The sequence below is a fragment of the Musa acuminata genome, chromosome BXJ2-10 (assembly GCF_036884655.1).
Source record: "Musa acuminata AAA Group cultivar baxijiao chromosome BXJ2-10, Cavendish_Baxijiao_AAA, whole genome shotgun sequence".
In the NCBI taxonomy this organism is placed as follows: Eukaryota; Viridiplantae; Streptophyta; class Magnoliopsida; order Zingiberales; family Musaceae; genus Musa; species Musa acuminata.
Window position 1 is genome coordinate 12913022 of NC_088347.1, and position 24397 is coordinate 12937418.

Sequence of the window (24397 nt, forward strand, 5' to 3'; positions counted from 1 at the left end):
AAATCTGCATCAATTAAATCCATTACCTCATCTCCGATGGCCATTAGGGCGTAATGAGCAACTTGCTCGGTGTTGGACTCCTCTTCTTCGGACGCGCTTGAATCATCCCATGTTGCCTTGAGCGCCTTCTTCTTTGATGTTCTCTTTTTGGCTTGAGGATAATCGTTCTTGTAGTGTCCCAGTTTTTTGCATTCATAGCAAATCACTTGGTCCTTCTTTTGTTCAAATTTATTTTTTGTATTCTTTTTAAATTTTGTCTTTCTTAAATATTTTTTAAATTTTTGAGTCAAAAGTGCAATGTCATTGTCACTGTCCTCATCACTTGATGTTCCTTTCAAGTGGTCTTCTTGTGATTTGAGTGTCATATCCTTCCTATTCTTTGGAAGGGGGTTCTCGAGCTCATCATGAGCTTGACATGTCATTTCGTAGGTCATTAGAGACCCAATGAGTTCTTCAAGAGGGAATGTTTTAAGGTCTTTGGCCTCTTAAATGGCCGTAACTTTTGGATCCCAACTTTTAGGGAGGGATCTTAAGATTTTAGTTACTAGTTCAAAGTTAGTAAAATGTTTACCAAGAGCTTTGAGTCCATTGATGACATCCGTAAACCGGGTGTACATGTCTCCGATGGACTCACTTGGTTTCATTCGGAAAAGTTCGTAAGAGTGCATAAGGATGTTGATTTTGGACTCTTTCACTCGGCTAGTGCCTTCATGAGTGACCTCAAGAGTTCTCCAAATATCAAAAGCTGAATCACAAACTGAAACATGATTAAATTCATTTTTGTCTAGTGCACAAAACAAGGCATTCATAGCCTTTGCATTTAAAGCAAAAACCTTCTTCTCCGATTCATTCCATTCGCTCATCGGAAGAGAAGATTTTTGAAATCCGTTTTCAACAATAGTCCAAAGCTCGAAATCCATAGAAATGAGGAAGATCCTCATCCGAGTCTTCCAATAAGTATAATCCGACCCATTAAACAAGGTTGGACGTGTGATAGAATGACCCTCATGCATGCCAGAGTAAGCCATCTCTCTTGAGTATTAAACCAAATATGAGAGTGAGCCTAGCTCTGATACCAATTAATAGGATCGGAGTGGCACTAAGAGGGGGGGGGGGGTGAATTAGTGCAGCGGCTTAAAATGTTGGTTTCGACAAATCTTTCGTACGATAAAAATCGGAATCGGAAGGGCTTAACTTGAAAGCGTATTCGCAAAGTTGTGGAGCAAATGTAATGAGGAATAAAGCAAGTAAGAAGGTTTGCAGTAATATAAATAGCAGTAATGAAATGCAAACCAGAGATTACGCCATTTTTAAGGTGGTTCGGTCAAGTGACCTACATCCACTTGCGAGGCTCCTCTTCGATAAGGCTCCCACCTTCCACTAGCAAATCTCTTGAAAGGGAAGGGTGAATACCCCTCTTATAACTTTTTACAAGCGGTTCACTCTCTTACAGATTTTCAGCAAGAAAGAAGGAGGTGAACACTAGCAAATTGAAAACAAGACTAGCTAAGAATTTTCTAAGGCCTTTCTCTCAAACAATTGCTGCTCAAAAAGTTGTAATCTCAGCTGAGATTTGAGGGGTATTTATTGGCCTCAAGAGGATTCAAATTTGGGCTCCAAAATTTGAATTCTCTTTGGGTTCCCGATGTTGGTGGTGCCACCGCCTGTCAGTGGCAGTGCCACCGCCTGTCACTGTCAGACATTGATAGTGCTGGGCGGTGCCACCACCTAGCTCTCGGGTGCTGGGCGGTGCAACCGGCCAGTCTGGTGGTGCCACCGCCAGACCCTTCAGTTCACCTGTTGGGCTTCAAATTTAGCCCAAACCATGTCTAATTTTGGACCCAGTTGGCCCCTAACCAGGATATAGGATTATCTCTTAATCCTAATCCTAATTACAAGTGAACTACATAACAAAACACATCCAAAGCAAGTTTTCAACCGCAAACGTCGAGTCTTGTTCCGGTGAGCTTTCCGACGAACTTCTTCCGACGGACTCCCAGCAAGCTCCCGAACTTGTGATGACTTTAACGAGTAGCCGAGCCTTCTCGGTGATCTCCGTGAACCTCTGACGATCTCTTCGGCGAACTTCCGAAAATTTCGACAGGTTCCCGATTTCTTCTCGGTTGGTTCCGGCAGCATCTCCGACGATTCTTCGGACTCTTAAACGTACATCGAACTTGACTCTGGTATTCTTGCTTTGTGTTTTCTGGTTATCGTAGTTACTCCTACATACTTAACTCAATAATATGGATTAGATCATTAACCCATCAATTGATTTTATCATCAAAATCCGAGATTCAACAATTGTTTGACAGTGACAGGCGGTGGCACCGCCACTAACAGGCGCTGGCACCGCCAGCATCGGGAACCCAAAGAGAATTCAAATTTTGGAGCCCAAATTTGAATCCTCTTGAGGCCTATACATACCCCTCAAATCTCAACTGAGATTACAACTTTTTGAGCAGCAATTGTTTGAGATAAAGGCCTTAGAAAAGTCTTAGCTAGTCTTGTTTTCAATTTGCTAGTGTTCACCTCCTTCTTTCTTGCTGAAAATCTGTAAGAGAGTGAACCGCTTGTAAAAAGTTGTAAGAGGGGTATTCACCCTTCCCTTTCAAGAGATTTGCTAGTGGAAGGTGGGGAGCCTCATCGAAGAGGGGCCTCGCAAGTGGATGTAGGTCACTTGACCGAACCACTTTAAAAACGGCATAATCTCTGGTTTGCATTTCATTACTGCTATTTACATTACTGCAAACCTTCTTACTTGCTTGATTCCTCATTACATTTGCTGCACAACTTTGCGAATACGCTTTCAAGTTAAGCACTTCCGATTCCAATTTTTATCGTACGAAAGATTTGTCGAAACCAACGTTTTAAGCCGCTGCACTAATTCACCCCCCCCCCCCTCTTAGTGCCGCTCCGATCCTAACACCTCTCTTGCGGCCTATTGCCCAATCTTCCAGCTGACCTCTGCAACTCCGATATCCTTAGCATAATATCCGCTCTTCTTGGCCCGATGCCCGAATCCATAGCCCGAAGCCTTCTGTCGATATGTCGACCGAACCTCCGGCCTAACGTATAATCTTCGAACATTTTTCTCCAGCCCAACATGATTCATCCTACACTAATTGTCTCTCCCCGATCGAAGCATTCTGCATCACTCAAAGCATAAATTATATTATAAATAATTATCAATTATTTTCATTATCAAAATCAGAGATTCAGTAGGACGGACTACACATATTGGAAAACTCAAATGAGAGTTTTTTTGTTTTCTTTGGATTTGAATTTATAGAATATTATCAAAAGTGGTTTTCAAAAGTCCTAATGAAAGAAAGGAATGATTTAGAGAAGAAAACTTTTTCCTTAAATGCTAGAACTATGAACGCTCTATTTTGCGCTTTGGATAAAACTGAGTTTAATCGGGTTTTTACATGCTAAATGGCTTTTGATATATGGCACACTCTCGAAATCACACACGAAGGCACTAATAGAGTAAAAGATTCTAAGATAAATCTTTTAATACATAATTTTATGCTTTTTCGAATGAAACCAAACGAAATCATTGTTGACATGTACACCCGTTTTACGGATGCCGTCAATTGTTTAAAAAGCTCTTAGCAAATGGTTTTCTAATTTTGAACTCGTTAACAAGATCTTTAAGATCTCTTTCTAGAAATTGGGAATCGAAAGAAATGACAATACAAGAAACAAAGGATTTAAATAAATTTTCACTTGAAGATTTTATCGGGTCCTTGATGACCTATGAAATGACTCATGATGCACTTAATGAACATGAGTATCATCTTCTAAAGAACAGGAAGGATTTAGGATTTAGAACAATTGAAGACCACTCGAGCATAAGCTCAAGTGATGGTGAACTTGAACTCCTTATGAAATTTAAAAGTTCACAAAACAACAATTAAAGAACATAAATAAACTTAAAAAAAATGCAACTACTTGCTATGAATGCAAGAAGAAGTTTGCAAAAGATGAATCGAGCACATCTGAAGATGATGAGCAAACCAACAAGGGCAAGGTGGCGAATTGCGCTTTGACAGCTTTCATCAACAAGGTAAGCAACTCAATCGAATCTCTTTTTCCTTACCATGAAACTACTTAGTGTTTTTCATGATTAGTTTATAAATAAAAAATTATTAAATAAATAAATAAAAGGGGATCATGCTTTTCTTTTTCTAGTATTTTTGAAAATAATCATGAAAATTGCATGTGTATGATAAAGGAACAAAATGTTAAACTTAAATAATGCTAGATGTTATTATGATATAATAAAGTAATAATGTGTATGTTGATGATTTTCGTATTCCTTTTGATTGAAAATACTTTATGAAATCATGCTTAAAGAAATATTATAATGATGATTTGAAATCATCCTTAATGAGTTTATCTTTCAAAATTATGCAGGATGATTCTTGCGATTTATGGATTATCGATTTTTAATATAATGAAAGTGGTTTTTTTGGTTTTAAAAATGATGTATATTTTGATTTGGCATAAATGATAAAGGGAATGTATTTTGAAAATAAATGTTTGTGTCATATTTAATGATTTTATATTTTTAAACTATGCATGAATCGACAATTTTTTTTTTGTCACATGAATCATGATTCCTTCACTTGATACTCTAGTTTTTTATGATTCATGAAAAATTGAGACATTATGCATGAATCAAGCTCTAGTGTGAATTTATTTATGTTGCCTTCATTGAATTTTCCTGAAAGTGATTTTGATGATTTTGATTATTTGAATTTGATTGAGTTTTTACCTATATCGTGATTTTGATTCCTCGGAACTACTTGAGATTTGAATTTGAATCATAAGATTTCTTACGCATGAATTGAAATCTTTTTCTCCTATGTTTCTTTTTGTGATTTACTAAAGAGAATATCTTTTTCGAAATTAATAACTTCAAATTTCTTTTGAATATCTTTTATTATTTGATCTCCTAAGACTTTCTTTTAATTATTTAAGAGGAGATTTGTCAAAATGAATCATGTCTTTGGTATCCAAATGATCTCATCTTTTATGATATGATTTTTACTATGTAAGTATATCTCATCACCAAACTTTTATTGTTATCCTTTATGTGATGATTTGAAAATTGATATAATGGGAAAAGCTTTGCACTATTGTAACCACTCCTTTTTGACAATGACAAAGGGGGTGCAAAACTTACTAGCTTGCTCATCTCAAGAGAGAAGCAAAGATTGCTAACTTGTATATTTCAAGAAGCAAAAGTTATTTTCTTGAACATCTCAAATATTGCTAGCTTATATTTTTCTTAATAATGTAAAATTTTGCTAACTTGCATGATGTAGAACTTGCTATCTTGAACATCACTAAAAATTGCTAGCTTGCCTATCTTATGAAGCAAAAATTCAAACTTGCATATCGTAAAAATTGCTAGCTTGTAATCTAAAGAGAAGCAAAAAGTTGCTATCTTAAGAAAAGCAAACATGCTAAACTTGCACATCTAGCAAAATTTACAAACTTGTCAAACTCAAAATTGTTGCTAGCTTGCATAATGATAAAAATGGAGATTATGTTAATTATACAATGATTTAAACTTGTATGTCCTAAACAGTTGAAAGTTACACGTCTCCTTTTTGTTGATGACAAATGGGGATAAGTATGATGTTATGTATAAGTTTATGATAATATATTGCTTGGATTTTTGAATCCAAGAGTTCTATGAATATGACATATTAATAAGGGGAGTTTGTTTAAACCTTGGGAGTTAAGGTTAACTCCATCACCAATTGGTTGTCATCATTAAAAAGGGGGAAATTATTGAATCTTGGGTTTTGATGATGAAACCAATTGATAGTGTTTATAATTTGATATACGTTCTGAGTGATATAAGAAGATTCAATCAAGGAGAGACAATTGAAGCAAAAAGAATCATGTTGGGCCGAAGAAAAATGTCAAAAGATTGAACGTCACACCGAAGGATCGGTCAACGTATCGACAGAAGGCTTCGAGCCATGGTTTTAGGCATCGGGCCAAGAAGAGTGAATATTGCACCAAATATATCGGATTTGTAGAGGTTAATTAGCTGATTGGGCAATAGGCTGCAAGAGAGGATGATGCACCAAAGAATTGGACAAAACGTCGATGAACCAATGACATACCAGATAACATGATTCAATCTTTGTAATAATTGTCTAGATTGAAGTAGGTTTTTATGTGTGCAGGATTAACTACAATAGCAAGTTATAAAGCAAAATGAAGTCCCATAATAAAAAACGTGATTTTGTTTGGGAGTTCGAGAGTTCATTAGAAGTCCGGACATTTGTCGGATGTTCTATTGGAATTGATCGAGAAGTCTAGGAGCTTGCCAAAAAAGCTCGTCGGAACTCACCAAAAAGATCATTGTGAAGTCCAAGAGCTTAACGGGAGTCCGTTGGAACATTACCGAGAGATCGTCGGAAGAAATCTAGACTTACAGACTTGTTTAGCTTAGTAAATGTCTTAGAATTCGTAATTAGCACATAATTGGTATTAGAATTGGGCCAATGCAATTAGAGGCCAATTGGGCTCATGTATGGACTATGTTGGGCCCAATGAAAGGCCCAAACAGTGACCTAACAGGTGGCACCGTAATGGTATAGTCTCTGAGACTATGTCAAGCAGTGGTACCGCTAGACTAGGTGGTGGTACCGCCCAGTGCCAGGGTGTCAAGCGATGGTACTACCCAGTGTTAGTGTCAGACTAGCACTGGTGGTAGTACCGTCAATGCCTTGTAATCCCAAGATGAGACATTTTTAGGTTCTAAGTTTGAATCAACTTGAGGCCTATAAATACCCCTCTTATCCCTGGTTAACATACACACAACTGAGTGCAAAAAGGAAAGAAAATGCTATTATAATTGTGTGTGAGCTCCGTTCAAACTCTAAGTGATTAGTGAAGTTTAAGAGAGGAGGTTATGAGGGTTGTAAAGGTTCTTTCCTAGACCTGTCAAAAGATGAATAGAGTTGTAAAGAGGTGGTTGGTCTTCGCCTATTGAAAGAAGACCAGTGGATACCGATGGCCTCGATGTAAGAGGAATCTGCGGAGTGGATGTAGGTCATGATGACCGAACCACTATAAAATCTGGTTTGCATTTACTTCTTGCTATTTACCTTATTACAAACTAATTTCTTACACTTTCAATTTAAGCATCTTTATGATTGGGTTTTAATCGAAACGAAAGTTTTCAGAACTAGCGTAGTTTTTACTACTGCACTGATTTACCCCCCCTTTTAGTGCCTACTCATTCCTAACAAAGTGATCACGTGTAATGGTTGCTCTCAACATAGCCCCATTATGTCATAGACTTAGCTAGTTTTGCCTAAGTCATGTGGCACCCTTGCGTGTCCGTCCGTAAAGGTCAACTTCCTTGAAGCCTCCTATGGTTCCTTAGGACCCACAAAAGAGAAAACGAGTTAAAGAAAATGCTTCACTAGGGATCCACAAGCAAACATTTATGAAAATACTTCATAGACAATGCAAATTACAAACATACTTTACAAGCTCTGAATAGTTGCACAACAAAGGGTCGAAAAGGTCCACTACATATCGAAAATCTCTTACAAGTGTCCACATGATACAACCTTTATTTACAAGCCTAAAGCGGCCACCAAACCCAACTAAAATGGGACTATTAAGCATTCGGTCGTCCCTCTACATGCTGTGCAAACCATGAACATACCAAAAGACATGGACATACATAAGCATTACATCAAACATCCTATTTAGATGTTTGTCTGTAACATTCTCCCCTACTTATTCTTTCGACATCCTCGTCGAACCTTTGCCGACACTGCAACTCCTCCCCTTTATTGAGTCTTCAATCTTCTGTTCTAGCAGCAATGTGCCTCTTGGCTCCCAACAGCTATTTTTGAGTAGTCGAACCTTTGATCCGCCATACTGCTTCAACTCGCCAATGACTCTAACTCTAATGTGGGGTTGGTTGTGTTGTGTTGATCCTTGTTGGTTCTTGCGGATCCTCCAGATGAAGGAAGAGACCATCCTTATTATACGCTAGTCTCTCAAATACCATATGCTGCTTAAACTGGGTGGATGCTTGTTGGAGCTTTAACAAGCATCACCTCGTAAACTTTCAAAGTTTTCGGTCCTTCCTCCACAAAATGTCCATCAACTCTTCTTTCATTTAGTTGTCACTTCCAAGTAGATTCACATCACTTTCGCTTTCGATTGGCATTCTGTTGGGAAATGAAGCGGATAATCTACTCTCAATAGCACTGATCACCATTGGTGAGGATTTGATAACTATTGTCTTCCATTATCTTCGAAGGGTCTTTGAACCTATGCAGCGCTCCTCTACTGGATAAATAAGAATTGGGGTACTTGGTTTCGCCCATTATCTTAAGAGTTAAGAAGGCAATGGTTACTTGACTTTGCTAGCCTCCTCAAGGGTTATACTCCATTCATCGAGCTAGTTACTAGCCTTCGCCTGTTCTTTGCTCACACTTCTAAAGCACTCGAAGTGTTTGCACTCCTTGCGTTGAGTTAGCTATTATGATTCACCTTCTCAATGCCATCGAACTTCTGGAATGCAGGAAGTTTTCACCCCAACTTGGAGTAAGTCTCTAATAGTTTTAGTCACCTCTAGGATTGTACCGTCTTCTCCATCAACCCGACCGCCTACTCCACTGAGTAGCAAAGGTATAGTACCACGTACTGCCTACTTCGTTCCTTGGTTATACACTCTTGCATGACCTGAAGTCCTTCACTTTCGGCTATCTTGATAAGAAGCTCATTGACACTAGTCTTATGAAGTTCCTTGGCCTCTACCCTTCAGCCTTGTCTCGGTATTTGGAGTTTGCCTCTGCATGCTCCACCTCCTTAGCCCCTTTCACGACCAAGCGCTCTCCCTCCATGAGAGCAAGGGATCAATGATTTTCACGGAAGTCCTGCCTCTACGGTACCAGAGCGCTGCCATGCCCATGGCCCTACTATCTGCCGCCTCGCATCTACATCTCTTTTCTTCACGACCAGTAGATATGTCTCTATGGCACTCCTCCGAGTCCACCTCCATTCTAACTGATGCTTGATTTTGGGTAGCTAAGTCCCTCTGGACTCATCGTCGCTTCCTCGCCCCTTTCGACCCCCTGCTTCAACACTTTTGTGTTCTCCAAGCAACTCTCTTTGATCGATGGAAAGATAGACTGCAACTCCCATACATGGCCTTTGTCATCACATTGTAGGGTTTGCGTCGATTCTGTTCTCCTTAGCTTTCTTGGTAGCAACTTTCGCTTACTCGAACTTGTCCTCTGACTTGCTGGGCTCCCTTAAGCGAATATGGGCTCTAGAGCAGTCCAACTCTCCAGTTGCTTCGATCATACCTCTACATGATCAAGTCCCTCCCATGTGATTCACTAGTACTTACATTCGAACTTTTCCCTTGGTGGAACACAGCCCCCATATGCTGATGACCAAGGCTTTCATCCGATGCAAAATTCGATGTACGCATGGAAGACCTGCCTCTACGGTATCATGGCCTTCACTCCTTGAATCTATAGCCCTTTTTGTCGTCGTGTTGTTCACCGAAGTGGAGCTTCTAGTAGCTCCCGATCATAGCTCCATATGATCTAGTCCCTCATAGGACTATGTCATGTGTATCGCATTGCCATGAATTGTTCCACCATGATCCGCTGCACCATGTCACCTCCTGGTGACATCTCTATTGCATTCTGACCCTTATGGGATGAACTCGAATTGTGATCCCTCCATGTTTGGCCTCTGCCAATACATCGCAGGGTCTCTTCCACCTTTGATTTTTTTCGTTTCTTTGGCAATCGACCTTCATCCACTCGCTCTTGGGTCACACCTAAATGAAGCACTACTCTAGGACAGTCTGTCACCTAGTAGCTCCTGAAGTCCACCAACTTCGCTGAAAATGGTGCACCATTGTCTGGATCTTGGACCTCTGCCCCTACCAGGACAATCTCCACTGGGCACCGCTTCCTTCATGGCAACTTTAATGGCAACACTATAGTATATTCTTCAAGAGTACCTACCTCCGCATCCTTTTGCACCATGCCAAGGCCTTCTGAACCCAACTTCACCTCCGTAAGTTGAGTCAGTCGCCTTAGTTCCTCCATCAAATGCTTCTCCGAGATAAGATGCATGTGCCCAGAAGCTCCCTTCGTCTTTGGCACCAAGCAAGATGAGTCCGCTCCATCAGAATGAAGGACCCATGGAACAACATGATCCTGCTCTTGCCTCTGTAAGAGTTCATGTCCTTCACCTCTATGCAAAGAAAGCACTATGCCTCTGCTCTATGTTCCAGTTTCTATGCTGGCTCCCTTCATATGGCTTTGGTACTTCGCCAAGTTACACCCAAGTTACTCCGCTCCTCATTTTTGCATTGAGTTGATGGTGGCCCTCGCGCCCACCATTCCACGGGTCAGCCCTCCCTTGAGTATGATCTCAATATCGACTCCAAGTGTGCTTTTATTTGGGTTGCTTTGGGTCGCTCCCCCACTTGATCACGCAATGCATCCACCAATACATTCTCTCAAGCGAGATCATGTGACGACTCCTCGCTGCTTACTCGGTCCATTAAGCTTCGTGGAGTTGTTGTTTGTTGAGGTACTCCTCAACATGTGTGGTCTGTTGCACATGATTCTCCCTCTGGAGAAATCGGGATCTATCCCCTAGATAACTATCCTGTTGGAGCAACATCTCTCTTCGTTTCGGAGACCACCATCCCCTTAGACTACTCCGATTTGCTGAACAAACTGTGCATTGTTCTGCCTCCTGCAAACACACTTACTAGATTGCAACTTCATGTCAATACAACACCCGCTGTACCACTCAAGGCCTAACAACATGCTTAACTCGCTGCACATTCAGCCTCCTACGGACGTATCCTTCACATGCCGAAGAGAAAGTTTTAATACTCCATGGCGCCGAGTTTCGGTCACCTTGGGATGGCCGTGAACATTCCATCGTCCACATACAAGCCCATGCATGAGTACCGAATTCTTCGAGTGAGCAATTCCCCTCACCTCTGTGAGCTTTGCACAACTCTTTCGATCGCTGAGCAACTCATTCCACCTTGCATGGTCTCATCCTTTACCAAGCGCCTCGCTTGTCTTGAGCACCATCAAGTATGGTTGTCAATGTTGAGCCGTAGCTCAAACTCAATTATCCCAACCTTTGTGTGCTCTGCATTCTTCCAACCTTACTTATTCTCATGGTGCCTCTTGCGCGAAGGGTTGGCCATTCCTCTGAATGCCAATCTCATATGCCTGCTCCTTTGAACGACTCCTTTTCCCTACATCTCCATGCCCGTTTTCCCCCAAACGGTCGCGCGTGTGCTAACTGCCCTCAACGTAGCCTCGTTAGGTCCCTCATGTTTGCACATCAAGTGTTTCTATGAGTACTTGTCATGCTCTGATACCATATATCACGGACTTAGCTGGTTTTGCCTAAGTTGTGCGGCACCCTTGCGTGTCCGTCCATAAAGGTCAGCCTCCCCGAAACCTCCCATTGTCTCCTAGGACCCACAAAAGAGAAAACCGGTTAAAGAAAACGCATCACTCGGGATCCACAAGCAAACATTTGCGAAAACACTTCATAGACAATACAAAATACAAACAGACTTTATAAGCTTTGAACAGTTGCACAACAAAGGATCAAAATGGTCCACTACAGACTGAAAATCTCTCACAAGTATCCACATGACACAACCTTTTTTTACAAGCCTAAAGCGGCCACCAAACTCAACTAAAATGAGACTATTAAGCATTCGGCTGTCCCTCTACATGCTGTGCAAAGCATGAACATACTAAAAGACACGGACATACATAAGCATTACATCGAACATTCTGTTTAGAAGTTTGTCTATGACAATTAAATTCCTCATAAATTATATGTAAGGTGTTTTTAACTATGTTTGTCTTACTTTGATATCATCTATGATGGATTTAGTTATATTTACTTAGGTAACGTGGACAAACATGTAGCATTTGTCTTGCTGTGATATATCAATCATGGATTTAATTGAATTTACTTAGATTATATGGATGAATACGTAAAGGTATCTTACGATTAAGGTAAAATCAATAGTCGAGGATGTAATACTATATTGATCATTAAAACAATTTTACTTGATAATCTTATGAAATTTGTTTTTGAGAAACAAGATACAAGAAACGAGCATTTTTCTCTTTTAAACTGAAGTGACAGAAAGTACGTAAGACAAATAATTTTATAGTAAAAAAATTCCTTTCACATTCAAAATGTGAATACTTAAATGACCTCTCTCTTCTGGACAAATACGATGATAATAAAAAAAAAAAATCAGGTTGGATTAATTTCGCCTATTCGAATGGACGACCAAAATTTGAGCTTACCAACACGGGAGATGGTTGATGGTAAGCTCGTTGTAAATGGTTGATGATCATATCAAATGAAATATTGTTGCATCTTTGGTTGTAAATGGTTGATGATCATTATGGTGTTTACGTCTACTAGTATTGCTGTTATTTATTCCTTCAGCGTTCCAAGTGACCTTGTGAAGTCATGTCGACGTTAGTTTTACCTATGTGTTCGTTTATCGACTTCTTTTTATCTCTTATGTATTTCCCACACGACCTTTACGAATCACTTATACACACTGAATTGGCTCCAATGATTGGCATCCTTCATTGAACATCTCATTTATTTCTGTGTGTTTGTCCGTAAGGATAAACCCAACACTTAATGCTTCCATTGAATACCTCACGCCTTGCCTGTGAATCTTCCGTGCAACATTACCACCTCTCAGTTTTGTTTTTGCCTCATCTCCTCCTCCTCCGTTTTTAGCTCTCACAAGAAAACTATATTATTTCAAAATAATAATGATTTATTATGGTGATATAGGTTGAAGTGGATTTCTTTAGGTTCATTATTTCTTATCTTCCCTTTCCCATGTCTCTTGAATAGTCTTTTTTTTTCCCAAGTTTCAAAATATCATATTAACCATTATTCATTAATATCCATTAAAATTTTAGAGTGGTCACAGAATATACCTGCTTACAATATATTTAAATTTTAAATTTAGATAAATAAATAAATAAATAATCGATTTTAAAGAGGGATACGTATGTAATTTTGGGTTAATGTCAAAGGAGGACAATGTGACGTGAATTTAATGAAAACAGTGACATAAATGAGGCAACAGATCTTGTTCTCCGGGTTCTGCTCACTCGCGGTGAGGATAAGCTGAGAAGGTGCATGGCTTCCCGGGAAGGAGCACAGGGAATCGCTGGCCAGGAGGGCCCTCCTAAACCACCGATAGAGCTCTTCCCTCCATGAATACGCGCCTTATATACCTGGGAAGAGGAAGCAGCCGCTCCTCGCTTTCGCGTCAAATCGGTGGCTGTTTCTGGGAGCGTTTGGTGGCTTGTCCTCCTAGTTGAGGCGACAAATCCTATTAAAACATGACTTGTTATCGGGAACAGGGGAAGGTGCTCTGCTTCTGTGTGGCGTTGCGCGAAGAGGGAAGGGTTCGGTGGGAGGAGGAGGAGGAGGAGGAGGCGACGGCTGGGGGGATGAGAATAACTGACTACCTCCAGGAGAGCAACGAGGACGAGGTGGAGGGACCGATGAGTGCGAAAAGACGAGAGCTTTTCTTGTGTCTGCCTCCTTTCGCCTCCCCCAATGCCGCTTCTTCTGCTTCTCCCGATGCTTATTCGCCTCGGAGTCTTCTCTCCCGGTTGCTCCTCCCTCTGCGTCGGCCGTCGCCGGTCCAAACCGGTGGTGGCAGCGGCGATGGTGAGGAACGGTTGGGTTGCCGGGTGCGGTTCCCAAGGCGCGGTTCTAATAATAGGAAGAGAAGAAATCGGAGAGCGGCGGAAGAAAAAGGGAAGGTTGCCTTGGAGGTGGAGGAACCGGCAGTGGAGGCCAGCGGAGGGAGGAGTGCGCCGGAGGTCTCCGGCGAGAGCAGTACGGAGCTCGCCATTAATTCTGGTTTGAGCAATTTTGCTTGCTTTAGTATTGAAATATCTGTGATAAAAAATCGTATTTTTGTTGGCTGAGGGAGAGTTTGATTGCATCATTTAATTCTCTGCCAATATTTGTGTTAATTTCTTTGATTTATCATCTATTGTCAAAATGTGCCGTTCCTTCTGTTATTCTTATGTTGTCATGAACTTGGAATTCAAATTATCTCAGTAGAGCTCAATTTTAGGGAGGTTATGAAAAGACTAAGTTCTTATCTATATCACATTATCCTAATTGTTGTTACATTTTAATAGCCTTTCTTTTAAAATATTTATGCATGCCATTTTATTAGCCTGTCTTCAACAAACTTCCTTTTTGACCTATTTTGTCTAATTGTTGAATTTACAATTAACATAGGTATTCAATACATTTAGAACTGCCTTCATGTTCTTTTGTGAATGGTTAATTTGGAACTCATGAGTCTGGGTGATATGTATGCCTTTCTGTTTTGTTTCTGTCTTGGTCATGCAACCTAATTAAGCTTTTGCATATGCTACTTTTCTGTTGCTTGAGATGTCCTGCAACTGCCGAACCGATATGCTTCTACCATATACCAATCCTAGCAACAATATATTTGCTTCGGTGTTCGAAGTGCTCTCATATTCCTCAAGAAATATAATCTTTTAGATGGAGCATATGTGGTTGCTGCTTGTTGGTTGTGACGTGTCATCAATGAGAAACCAAATGTTAATATCTTTTACTTGTCCAGTTACATAATTTTAGTATATTCTACAATACATACATCTCTGATGGTATCAACTGCCCCGATAGTAGTACATTTTGTTGCAATTGGCACACATCAACTTTTTTCTAGCAGAATGTAATTCTTTTGATTTGATTGTTCCACTGATTTTTTTCTAAATTTTAACTACTTGCTGCATTAAAGACAAACCTATGGATCTTTTAGTTCATGTTTTATAAATATCATTTGTTTTGGTCATGGTTTCAACACATGGTGGACCTCTTTCTTTCCTGAAGAGGATATCTATTACATTATCGTCGTAGGATTTGAAGCTTTATTATATGCATGACTAATTATATGCATTGCATGTTCCACCTTTTGTTGTCTTTCTTATTAATTTCAAAATATAAGGTGTTTCTTGTTTTATTTGTAATTACATGTTTCTTTACAGCTGTTATATGAAATACTTATGTTTTAAGTTGTAAAATATTTCTTGTATATCTGAAATTTTACCATCTAATTCATAGGGAAAGGATGTTAACTTGAAGATTTCTACTGACATGACATTGGTTAACTATTAGATTACGTGTTTTCCAGGAAAGAAGAGTGATGAACTCTCTTTAAATCTAGGAATGGGAGTAGGTCTGGTCTTTCTCCTAGCAAGGAGTGTCACTGAAATCAATAAGATGGTGGAACTGCGGGAAGAAATGGAGATTTTACTTAAAGATATAAAGGACGAAGCTCAGAAGAAAGATGCATCTTCTAACTGTGCACAGTCTAAAAATCATAATTTCTTTCAAGATGATAAAGTTTCATTCGATTTAGACAGAGTACAGCATGCCATGGAACCTGAGGCTGAGGTACAATCGAGGTTTGTTAGGACTACAGGGAGCAGAATATGCCTCATGGATAAAATGGAAGCAGAATTGCAAGTTGAATTAGAATGTTTGCAACATACCATCGAAGCCACAAGTCTATCACTTCATCAAGATCAAGAAAGAATGGAGGTACTGTTCACTCCATTTTGATTATATATTTTGGGTAACATGGATTATAACATGTGATATTTGCAATAAACTATAAACTTAAAAGATTGATAGAATAATTGACAAATTCAGTGGTTGTTATTCATCATACTTCATGTGCTTCCATTTGACAAGAAAAGCCTCTTGTTTTGCTGAACTTTGTGAGCTTCCTTATTCATATAGCTTACAAGTTTTCTTATTTCCTTCACTTTCACTCTTAATGTTTCTCTCATACTTTATGTATTCTTCATTGAAAATCTTAATTCTATATTACTGGAAATGAAATACTTACACAGTTTCTATAACTTGATTCTTCTGCACTTTCTTGCTCGACATTGTTTGACCAGTCTATTCTGAATCATGCTTATGTGTTTGATGCTTTGTATGTGTTAACAAATGTATACTGGTATTAAATTGTTTAGACCAGTTTAATGTGAAATAACCAATATGATTAAAAAGCTTCTCCAATGTCTGGAAATAATTTCTCTAAGACTCCCAACAATGGGACATTAATTTTGTTCGATAAAAGAGACCATATTGCCAAGATAAATCTTTTGAGGTAGCTTAGCATATGTATGCATATTGTTCTCTCTAGCGGCTGATTTGTACTGGTTATAGTTGGTTCCTGAGGATGCTGATCCTTCTGAGAGCTTGGACGGAAGCTTAGCCAAAGCCTATGAAGTTTCTGATGAAGCCAGCGGTATCCAATGTGCAGTTTCTGCGCAAGAGCTGACAAAGAAGCTTAATCAGCTTCTAGAGATGAGGCAACAGGAGGGTATCACCGAGCTAGAGTCTTCCTTCGACCACACTGGCTACAGTAATGGCGATCTTGCTGAGAATCTCTGTGACGATAATGGAGAAGTAACTGAAATTAATGAGGAAGACAGTGGCAATTACTACAGGGTTTCTGCACAGGAGCTGGAGAGAAGACTACATGAGCTCCTTGAAACAAGACAGCAGGAGAGGATAGCAGAGCTGGAGTCTGCATTAGAGTGCGCTGAGAGAAAGCTCCATGAGAAAGAAAGAGAGATCTGCTGGTGGAGGGACACCACAAGTCTGGTCTCACAGCATAAGAATGAGGAACTTAATAGGTAAATTCGGCAGTAGTGTTGTTACTATTGTTGCATATGGTTTCATAACTTGTATTCAGAGAAGCAGCTGAAAAGGACAGACTGAAATGAGCTTTTCCAGTAACTACAGAGTTATGGTTTACAAGATATCAAATGATGAAGATTGTTGATGTAGATTGGCTCAAATGAGGAATTCAAGCAGATGGAACCAGATCTTGTTTGATGTTTGTGTTTGGCATGTACTTGAGTGATGTCCATGTTTCCTTTATTTCTGGGTGTCAAAGAGTTGGGTTTTGCTGTCACATCCATGCATTGTTAACATCAAAGTTTCTTTGATGAATGAGTTGATACTCTTTTAAGTGATGATCACCTTCTTTGGTGTATGTATCTGTTTCCATATTTTTAATCTAGTGTTAACCTGTAAATCTGTTTTAAGTCAACTCTTTTGCCTGTAAGACTTTTTGACTTTTAGCATGGACTCCATATGTGGCTTCTTATTTGATCACCATTCTCATATGCATCAGGTAATCAATGGCTCAGAATTGAGGCTTTTCTCGATATATATGAAAAAATGGAAAATAATACAAAAACTCATGCTGTAAAAGTATTGCTGTTGGGGAAACCATTCTTCTCACCAGTAAACGAAAGGTCGCGGTGTCGCCCAGCAGTACCGATGCATCACAGCCTAATATAAGATGGCCTAATATACCAAACAAAGCAGCATCACAAGGGGTGGGGGGAGAGGGGGAAGATGGCGTTGGCATCTTCGACATGGCTCCGACGCATAAAGTCGTTCATTGCACTTATTTTTTTTAATATATTTTTATTATATGAAATAAAGTACATAATGTTAACATGTGGATTGGAACGTGAGTTCAATCAGCAACAATGCATTGATCAATTTGAATTATCCATAAAAAAACGTTCATTCAACCTTTCTAAAAGGAAGGAGAGAAAGATAAAAATAAAAGATAAAAATCTGCAAGTGGATTTTATATAGATGGAACCAACAGTGTGTGGACTGCGACGCATTAACGAACCGGGGGATTTGCTGGGTCACAAGTTGTGTCACCCGCTTCTAATGGAAGTCGATTTAGCTTGTGATTCCAGGAATCCAGTTCTTGGTTGGTTCATTTCGTGATGGTCTTTGCCAGGTCCTCGGATGCTTCCGATGACTCGTCTAAAGTCTTGTTGACTAGATTTCTCAATCATAGTGTTTTCCTCTCGATCACATACAATGCTTGTTGGCATAGATTTGCTGTAATTTAGTATCATGTTAAGAAATTCGCAAATCAAACATGAATATGAGCCAAGTTAATTTGGTCAATGTTAATATACATAAGATTGAACACTAATGTAACAAGAAAACTTGACTTATTAACTTATACATAAGACCTAATATATATTAACCAATATTTTTAAATCTTAACAATGTAAAATTTATTTTTCAATCTTCATCAGAGGTGAATATTCTTGTTCAGTTCCAAAAGATTACAAGCCATCATTGGTTCGATATCCAAATCTGCATTCAGCGTCCATGTATGTTGAGCACCACATGTCAAATTGATCAAGCAATTTTTATATTTACCTACAGAATTATTTTGGTAGATGGTGTAAAACAGTTGGATTTTCTTTAGAAAATTTGGGTTCTCGGAAACAAATGAGACATCTAAATCAAATTCTGATTGTTCAATATTTAGAGAAAGTTTGGATTCAACCGGGATACTTTTTTTTGTGTTTGTTGTAAGATCGGAGGTTTAGAAGATGACTTTACAAAATTGCATCGGGGCACGCTTTACACAGCTCCTAACGATGCTTAGGTTAATGATAGGTTCGGAGGATTTGAAAGGTAGCGAGGACTAAAAAAATATCTCATTAAGGGTTTTTTATAAAATGAGATGATATATCAAATCGTCCGATATTATAGTTTATGTGATAATAACTTAACTTTAGAAGCCATTCATCTCAATCGAATAAACTGACATGTTAATATCGAGTCGATTCTTATGGACACCTCCTTAAGACTCTTGGATATTTCATATCGCTAAGTCTTTCTCTGTTTCTCAAACAATTTATGAAGACATAAGAGAATGGATCTGACATTCATCTTTTCATGATGTTTCTATAACTCAGGAGTTATAGAGCCCAACATATAATACTAGCAAGAATGAAATCGTCTATGTACTTCACATAGTAAGCGATCTCATCATCGTATACCCCTTCCTCGAGCGTAGGCATCACTGTATCAAGGACATGCGATTTTCTCAATCGTGAGAACGATTCTCAAGTTGCGGAGCCAATCGGTATAATTTGGACCAACAAGGTGGTTGACATCAAGTATGTCACATAAGGGATTTGAATGCGACATATTTCTGAAAATAAAGATGTAGCAGAAATAAGTAATACGCAGATGATCGGTTGTGCTAGATCTGGAACATCCAAACTTATTAGTCTAGTATCAAAGAGTGGAGCACTCTGATGTCTAAGTCTAAGGATCAGGTACACCACTAGGACTACGGAATCATTATATGACAATAAGGCATCATCGATCATCTGTTATTTCGTAAGCGGATCAATCAATGAACTCATTCCCCAATGAGAACTTGTACTGTATCCCTAGTGTCCCTACACGAGCAGCTATGAGACCAGCAGCATCCATCATATGGATGGGTATACAGCACACTAGTATATCCGGTTATCTCGATGTCCTTCTCGAGTAACCTATGACCGAGATTATTTAGGATCTATGTTTAAAGACGAGTCGGTCTCATTATCGTGATCTCATCATGATCCGATTCTCATTGCATAGATCCATGGATATCTTAATATATTTAAGTAACAAGCAATATAAAATGATAATATGCCAAATAATATGCGTGTTAAGTCACACGTGCCACCACTCATATGATTGGCTTGTAGGGCACCTATGAGTAGCAATCTCCACGCTTGCCATCTGAGGAGGAGAAGGAGAGAGGAGAGAGGAGAATAGGAGGTGGCCACCAAGAAACCTCTAGCCTATGAGCCTTTGGTTCCTTCCTATTTATAGAGATCCTTATCAACTAAACCCTAATGGATCCTGCCCTATTGTATATTAGATCTATATCCCCAACTACTCAAGCCTCTTAGATTAGTGGATCTCTATCCAATAATCTCTCATTAGCTCTTATTGGATCTCATATATAGGATCCAATAATTTAGGGCTTATTGGATATCCAATAAGATAGGGGCTTCGGCGAATATCTCATATACGAACCTCTACATGTTGCAACGCTTACCATATGTATGTGACCCTCTAGGCCCAATATCGAGATGGCTATGAGTCATACTTGTTGGAACTTCTTCTAGCTCAGTGAATTATTATCTTCATAATAATTCACTCGACTGATCGATTGCGAACGTACTATATCACTATGTCATAGTCCTTAAATGATATAGGGGAATATAATTCATTGAACCTGTCTATCCTTAGTTACCATGTATCTATAGTCCTTTATCTATCTAATACCCCAAAGACTATAAACCAAGTATGGTACTATCAAGCTAATATAGTTTTTACCCAAGTCTCGCTCTAATAGAATTCTCCCGGAGAACTCTTTATCTCTCAATCTGAATGACCTTGTCTCGGGATTTGTTTGAGCAAGAACACATGAATATTTCTCTCATAACACCGAGAGCAGATGATCCTCTGTCGACACTTAATAACCCTCGTAAGATTGGGTACCACTCCCGATGATCAGTTGTGCTAGATTTGAAACCTCTAGACCTATATGTCTAGTATCAAAGAGTTAAGTACTTATACAAGACATCTTTGGTGTCTAAAGTCTATGGACCAAATACACCATTGGGACTACGGAATCATTATCTAACAATAAGGCATCATCAACCATCCAACATTCCGTGAGCGAATCAATCAGTGAACTCATTCTCCAATGAGCACCTGCGCTGTATCCCTAGTGTCCATACACGAGTAGCTATGAAACCAACCCTCCATCATATATACGAGTAATACACTAGTCTATCTGGTTATCTCGATGTCTCTCTCGAGTAACCTATGATCGAGATTATTTAGGGTTTGTGTTTAAAGGTGAATCGGTCTCATTATCATGATCTCATCACGATCTGATTCTCATTGCACAGATCCATGGACATCATAATATATATATATATATATATATATATATATATATATATATATATATATATATACAATAAGCAATATAAAGTGATAAAATATCAAATAATATAATGAGCAAAGAGAATGCATATCATGTCACACGTGTCATCACTAACGTGATTGGCTTGTAGGGCACCTATGACTAGCAATCTCCCACTTGACTTAAAGACAATTACTTATATATCCGATCTCCATCAAACCCCTATGATGCTCAAAGACAATCTGAGACAACGGCTTTGTAGTAGATCTACAATGTTATCTTCGGATGGAACTCTTTCCACTATTACATCTCCTCAGGCCACAATCTATCTAATAAGTTGGAATCTCCTCAGAACACTTCTGATGAGGCCTAGGTTCCCTAATTTGAGCAATCACCCCGTTGTTGTCGCAATATAAGAGAATCGCCTCCTCGCTGCCTAGCAAGACTCCCAAAATCTTTGATGAACTTCTTCACCCAAACTCTCTCTTTTGCTACCTCTGTTGCAGCAATGTACTTTATCTCTATGGTCGAGTCAGTACAAGTATCTTGCTTGGAACTCTTCCAACACACTGCTTCGCTATTCAGAGTGAACACATACCCCGAATTAGACTTGTTATCATCAAAATTGGACTAGAAACTTGAGTCTATGTAGCGTTCAACCTTGAGGCTACTAGTTCTATATACTAGTAAACGATCCTTAATTTTTTATTTGAAATGTATGTATGTAATGTATTTCATCATATATACTTGAAATGTATGCAATATATTTCATAATATATACTTGAAATGTTTGCTTGATAAATTTTCTTCATTATGATAAGATATCTGTTGGGAAATCATAGGGGGGGCGACATCATATGCGCAGCGGAAGAACAAGAAAACAAAAATCCCCGATTCCCAAAAGGATGTTCATCGTCGGGCGAAGATTGGTGTGCAAAATCCGCAAAAAACACAAAAACTGCGTATAGAGATTGTGTTACCTAGGGAGATCGTATATCCCTGTTTCCTTGCAGATCCTTAGGAGAGGGTGAAGGAGGTCAAGCGTCCTCCTCTCTAGCGGTGATCCACACAGCAGGGTTGCGACGACGCTCCTCAAAACTCCAGGCCTACTCTGAGGTGGAGAGGGAGAGGAGAATAGGAAGGGCAAGCAAAGACTCTAGCCTATGAGGCTGTGAATCCCTCCTATTTATAGAGATCCCGTGTCAAAACCCTAATGGGTCCTTTCCCTAGTGGGTATTGGATCTGCATCCAATAAGACAAGGGCTCCGTCGGATATCTCATATCCGAACCTCTACTCATCGCAATGCCTACCATATGTGTGTGACCCTCTAGGCCCAATATCGAGCTGGCCGTGAGTCATACCTGTCAGAACTCCTTCTAACTCAGTGAATTATTATCTCTGTAATAATTCACTCGACTCATCGACTACGGAAGTACTAGGCCACTACGCCGTAGTCCCCAGACGATACAGGGGAATCCAATCCATTGGACCTGTCTGTCCTCAGTTACCATGTACCTATAGTCCCTCATCCATCTAATATCCCAGAGACCGTATATCGAGCATGGTGCTGTCAGACCCATACGGTTTCTACTCGAGTCTCGCTCTAATCGGATTCTCCCGGAGAACTCTTTCTCTCTCAACCCGAATGACCCTGGCCAGGGATTTGTCTGAGCAAGAACACATAGGATATTCCTCTCATGATACCGAGAGTGGATGATCCTCTATCGACACTCAATAGCCCTCGTAAGGTCGACTACCACTCCCAATGACCAGCTGTACTAGATCTGGGAACAGCCAAACCTATAAGTCTGGTATCAAAGAGTGGAGCACTCATACAGGACATCCTTGGTGTCTCAAGTCTAAGAACCAGATACACCACTAGGACTACGGAATCGTTGTCTGACAATAAGGCATCATCAACCATCCAGCATTCCGTAAGCGGATCAATCAGTGAACTCATTCTCCAATGAGCACTTGTACTGTATCCCTAGTGTCCCTACACGAGCAGCTATGAGACCAGCTGCATCCATCATATGGACGGGTATACAGCACACCAGTCTATCCGGTTATCACGATGTCCCTCTCGAGTAACCTATGACCGGGATTATTTAGGATATGTGTTTAAAGGTGAATCGATCTCATTATCGTGATCTCATCACGATCCGATTCCCATTGCACAAATCCAAGGACATCACAATATATATGCATTTATGCAATAGTTATAAAGTGATATACGCCAAAATATAATAAGCAAAAAGATTATATATCAAGTCACACGTGCCATCACTCACGTGATTGGCTTGCTGGGCACTTATGACTAGCAATCTCCCACTTGACCTAAAGCTAATCACCTATGTGTCTGATCCCCATCAGACCCCTGTGACGCTCAAAGACAATCTGAGACAATGGCTTTGTTAGTGGATCTGCAATGTTATCTTCAGATGGAACTCTTTCCACTACTACATCTCCTCGGGTTACGATCTCTCTTATAAGCTGAAACCTCCTCAGAACACTTCTGATAAGACCCGGGTTCCCTTATTTGAGTAATCACCCCATAGTGGTCGCAATATAAGGAAGTCGACTTGTCGCTATCTGTATCGACTCCCAAATCTGTGATGAACTTCTTCACCCAAACTCCCTCCTTTGCTGCATCTAATGCAGCAATGTACTCCGCCTCTGTGGTCGAGTCAGCAGTGGTATCTTGCTGGAACTCTTCCAGCACACTGCTCCTCCATTCAAGGTGTACACATACCTTGAATTCAACTTGCTATCATCGACATCAGACTGAAAACTTGAGTCAGTGTAGCCTTCAACCTTAAGGCTATTACCTCCATATACTAGTAAAAGATCCTTAGTGCTTCTCAAGTACTTAAGGATACACTTTACTGCTTTCCAGTGCTCCAAGCCTGGATCCGCCTGATACCTGCTCGTGACACTCAGAGCATGCGCTATATCAGGCCTAGTACATAGCATGGCATACATGATAGACCCTATTGCTGAGGCATAAGGTATCATATCCATGTTCGCCCTTTCTTCTGGAGTCTTTGGGGACATACTCGTAGAAAGCGATATCCCATGTCTCATCGGTATGAGACCTCTCTTGGAATTTTCCATGCCAAACCTTTTGACAATAGTTTCTATGTACCTGGACTGGGACAAGCCAAGCATCCTCTTAGATCTATCTCTATAGATTCTAATCCCCAAGATATATGATGCTTCCCCTAAGTCCTTTATGGAGAAGTGTCTAGATAACCAAGTCTTTACTATGGATAGCATTCCTACGTCATTCCCAATGATGAGGATGTCATCCACATATAACACCAAAAAGGTGATAGCGCTCCCACTTACCTTTCTGTATACACAAGGCTCATCTTCGTTCTTAACGAAGTCATAAGATCTGATTGCCTCATCAAATCTTATGTTCCAACTTCGGGAAGCTTGCTTTAGTCCAT

General features: G+C 39.8%; 1 protein-coding gene across 2 annotated transcripts; it reads left to right on the forward strand.

Moving 5' to 3' along the window:
- The first annotated feature begins 13335 nt into the window (after nt 1-13335).
- On the forward strand, nt 13336-17230 carry LOC135625989 (protein POLAR-like 1). Of its 2 annotated transcripts, none has more exons than XM_065131168.1 (3): nt 13336-13956; nt 15293-15702; nt 16339-17230. In XM_065131168.1, the coding sequence occupies exons 1-3, from the start codon at nt 13452-13454 to the stop codon at nt 16813-16815; spliced, it is 1392 nt and encodes a 463-aa protein (XP_064987240.1). In that variant the 5' UTR covers nt 13336-13451; the 3' UTR covers nt 16816-17230. The 2 variants fall into 2 exon arrangements, with proteins under 2 accessions (XP_064987240.1, XP_064987239.1); XM_065131167.1 differs by having other exon boundaries at nt 13337-13980.
- Nucleotides 17231-24397: the final 7167 nt, after the last annotated feature.

Excerpts from the sequence above, each read along its gene's own strand:
- LOC135625989 (XM_065131167.1), top strand. The coding sequence starts at position 13,452 with ATGACTTGTTATCGGGAACAGGGGAAGGTGCTCTGCTTCTGTGTGGCG. Across the intron at positions 13,981-15,292 it reads GGAGCTCGCCATTAATTCTG|GAAAGAAGAGTGATGAACTC; the intron begins GTTTGAGCAATT and ends CGTGTTTTCCAG. Across the intron at positions 15,703-16,338 it reads AAGATCAAGAAAGAATGGAG|TTGGTTCCTGAGGATGCTGA; the intron begins GTACTGTTCACT and ends TACTGGTTATAG.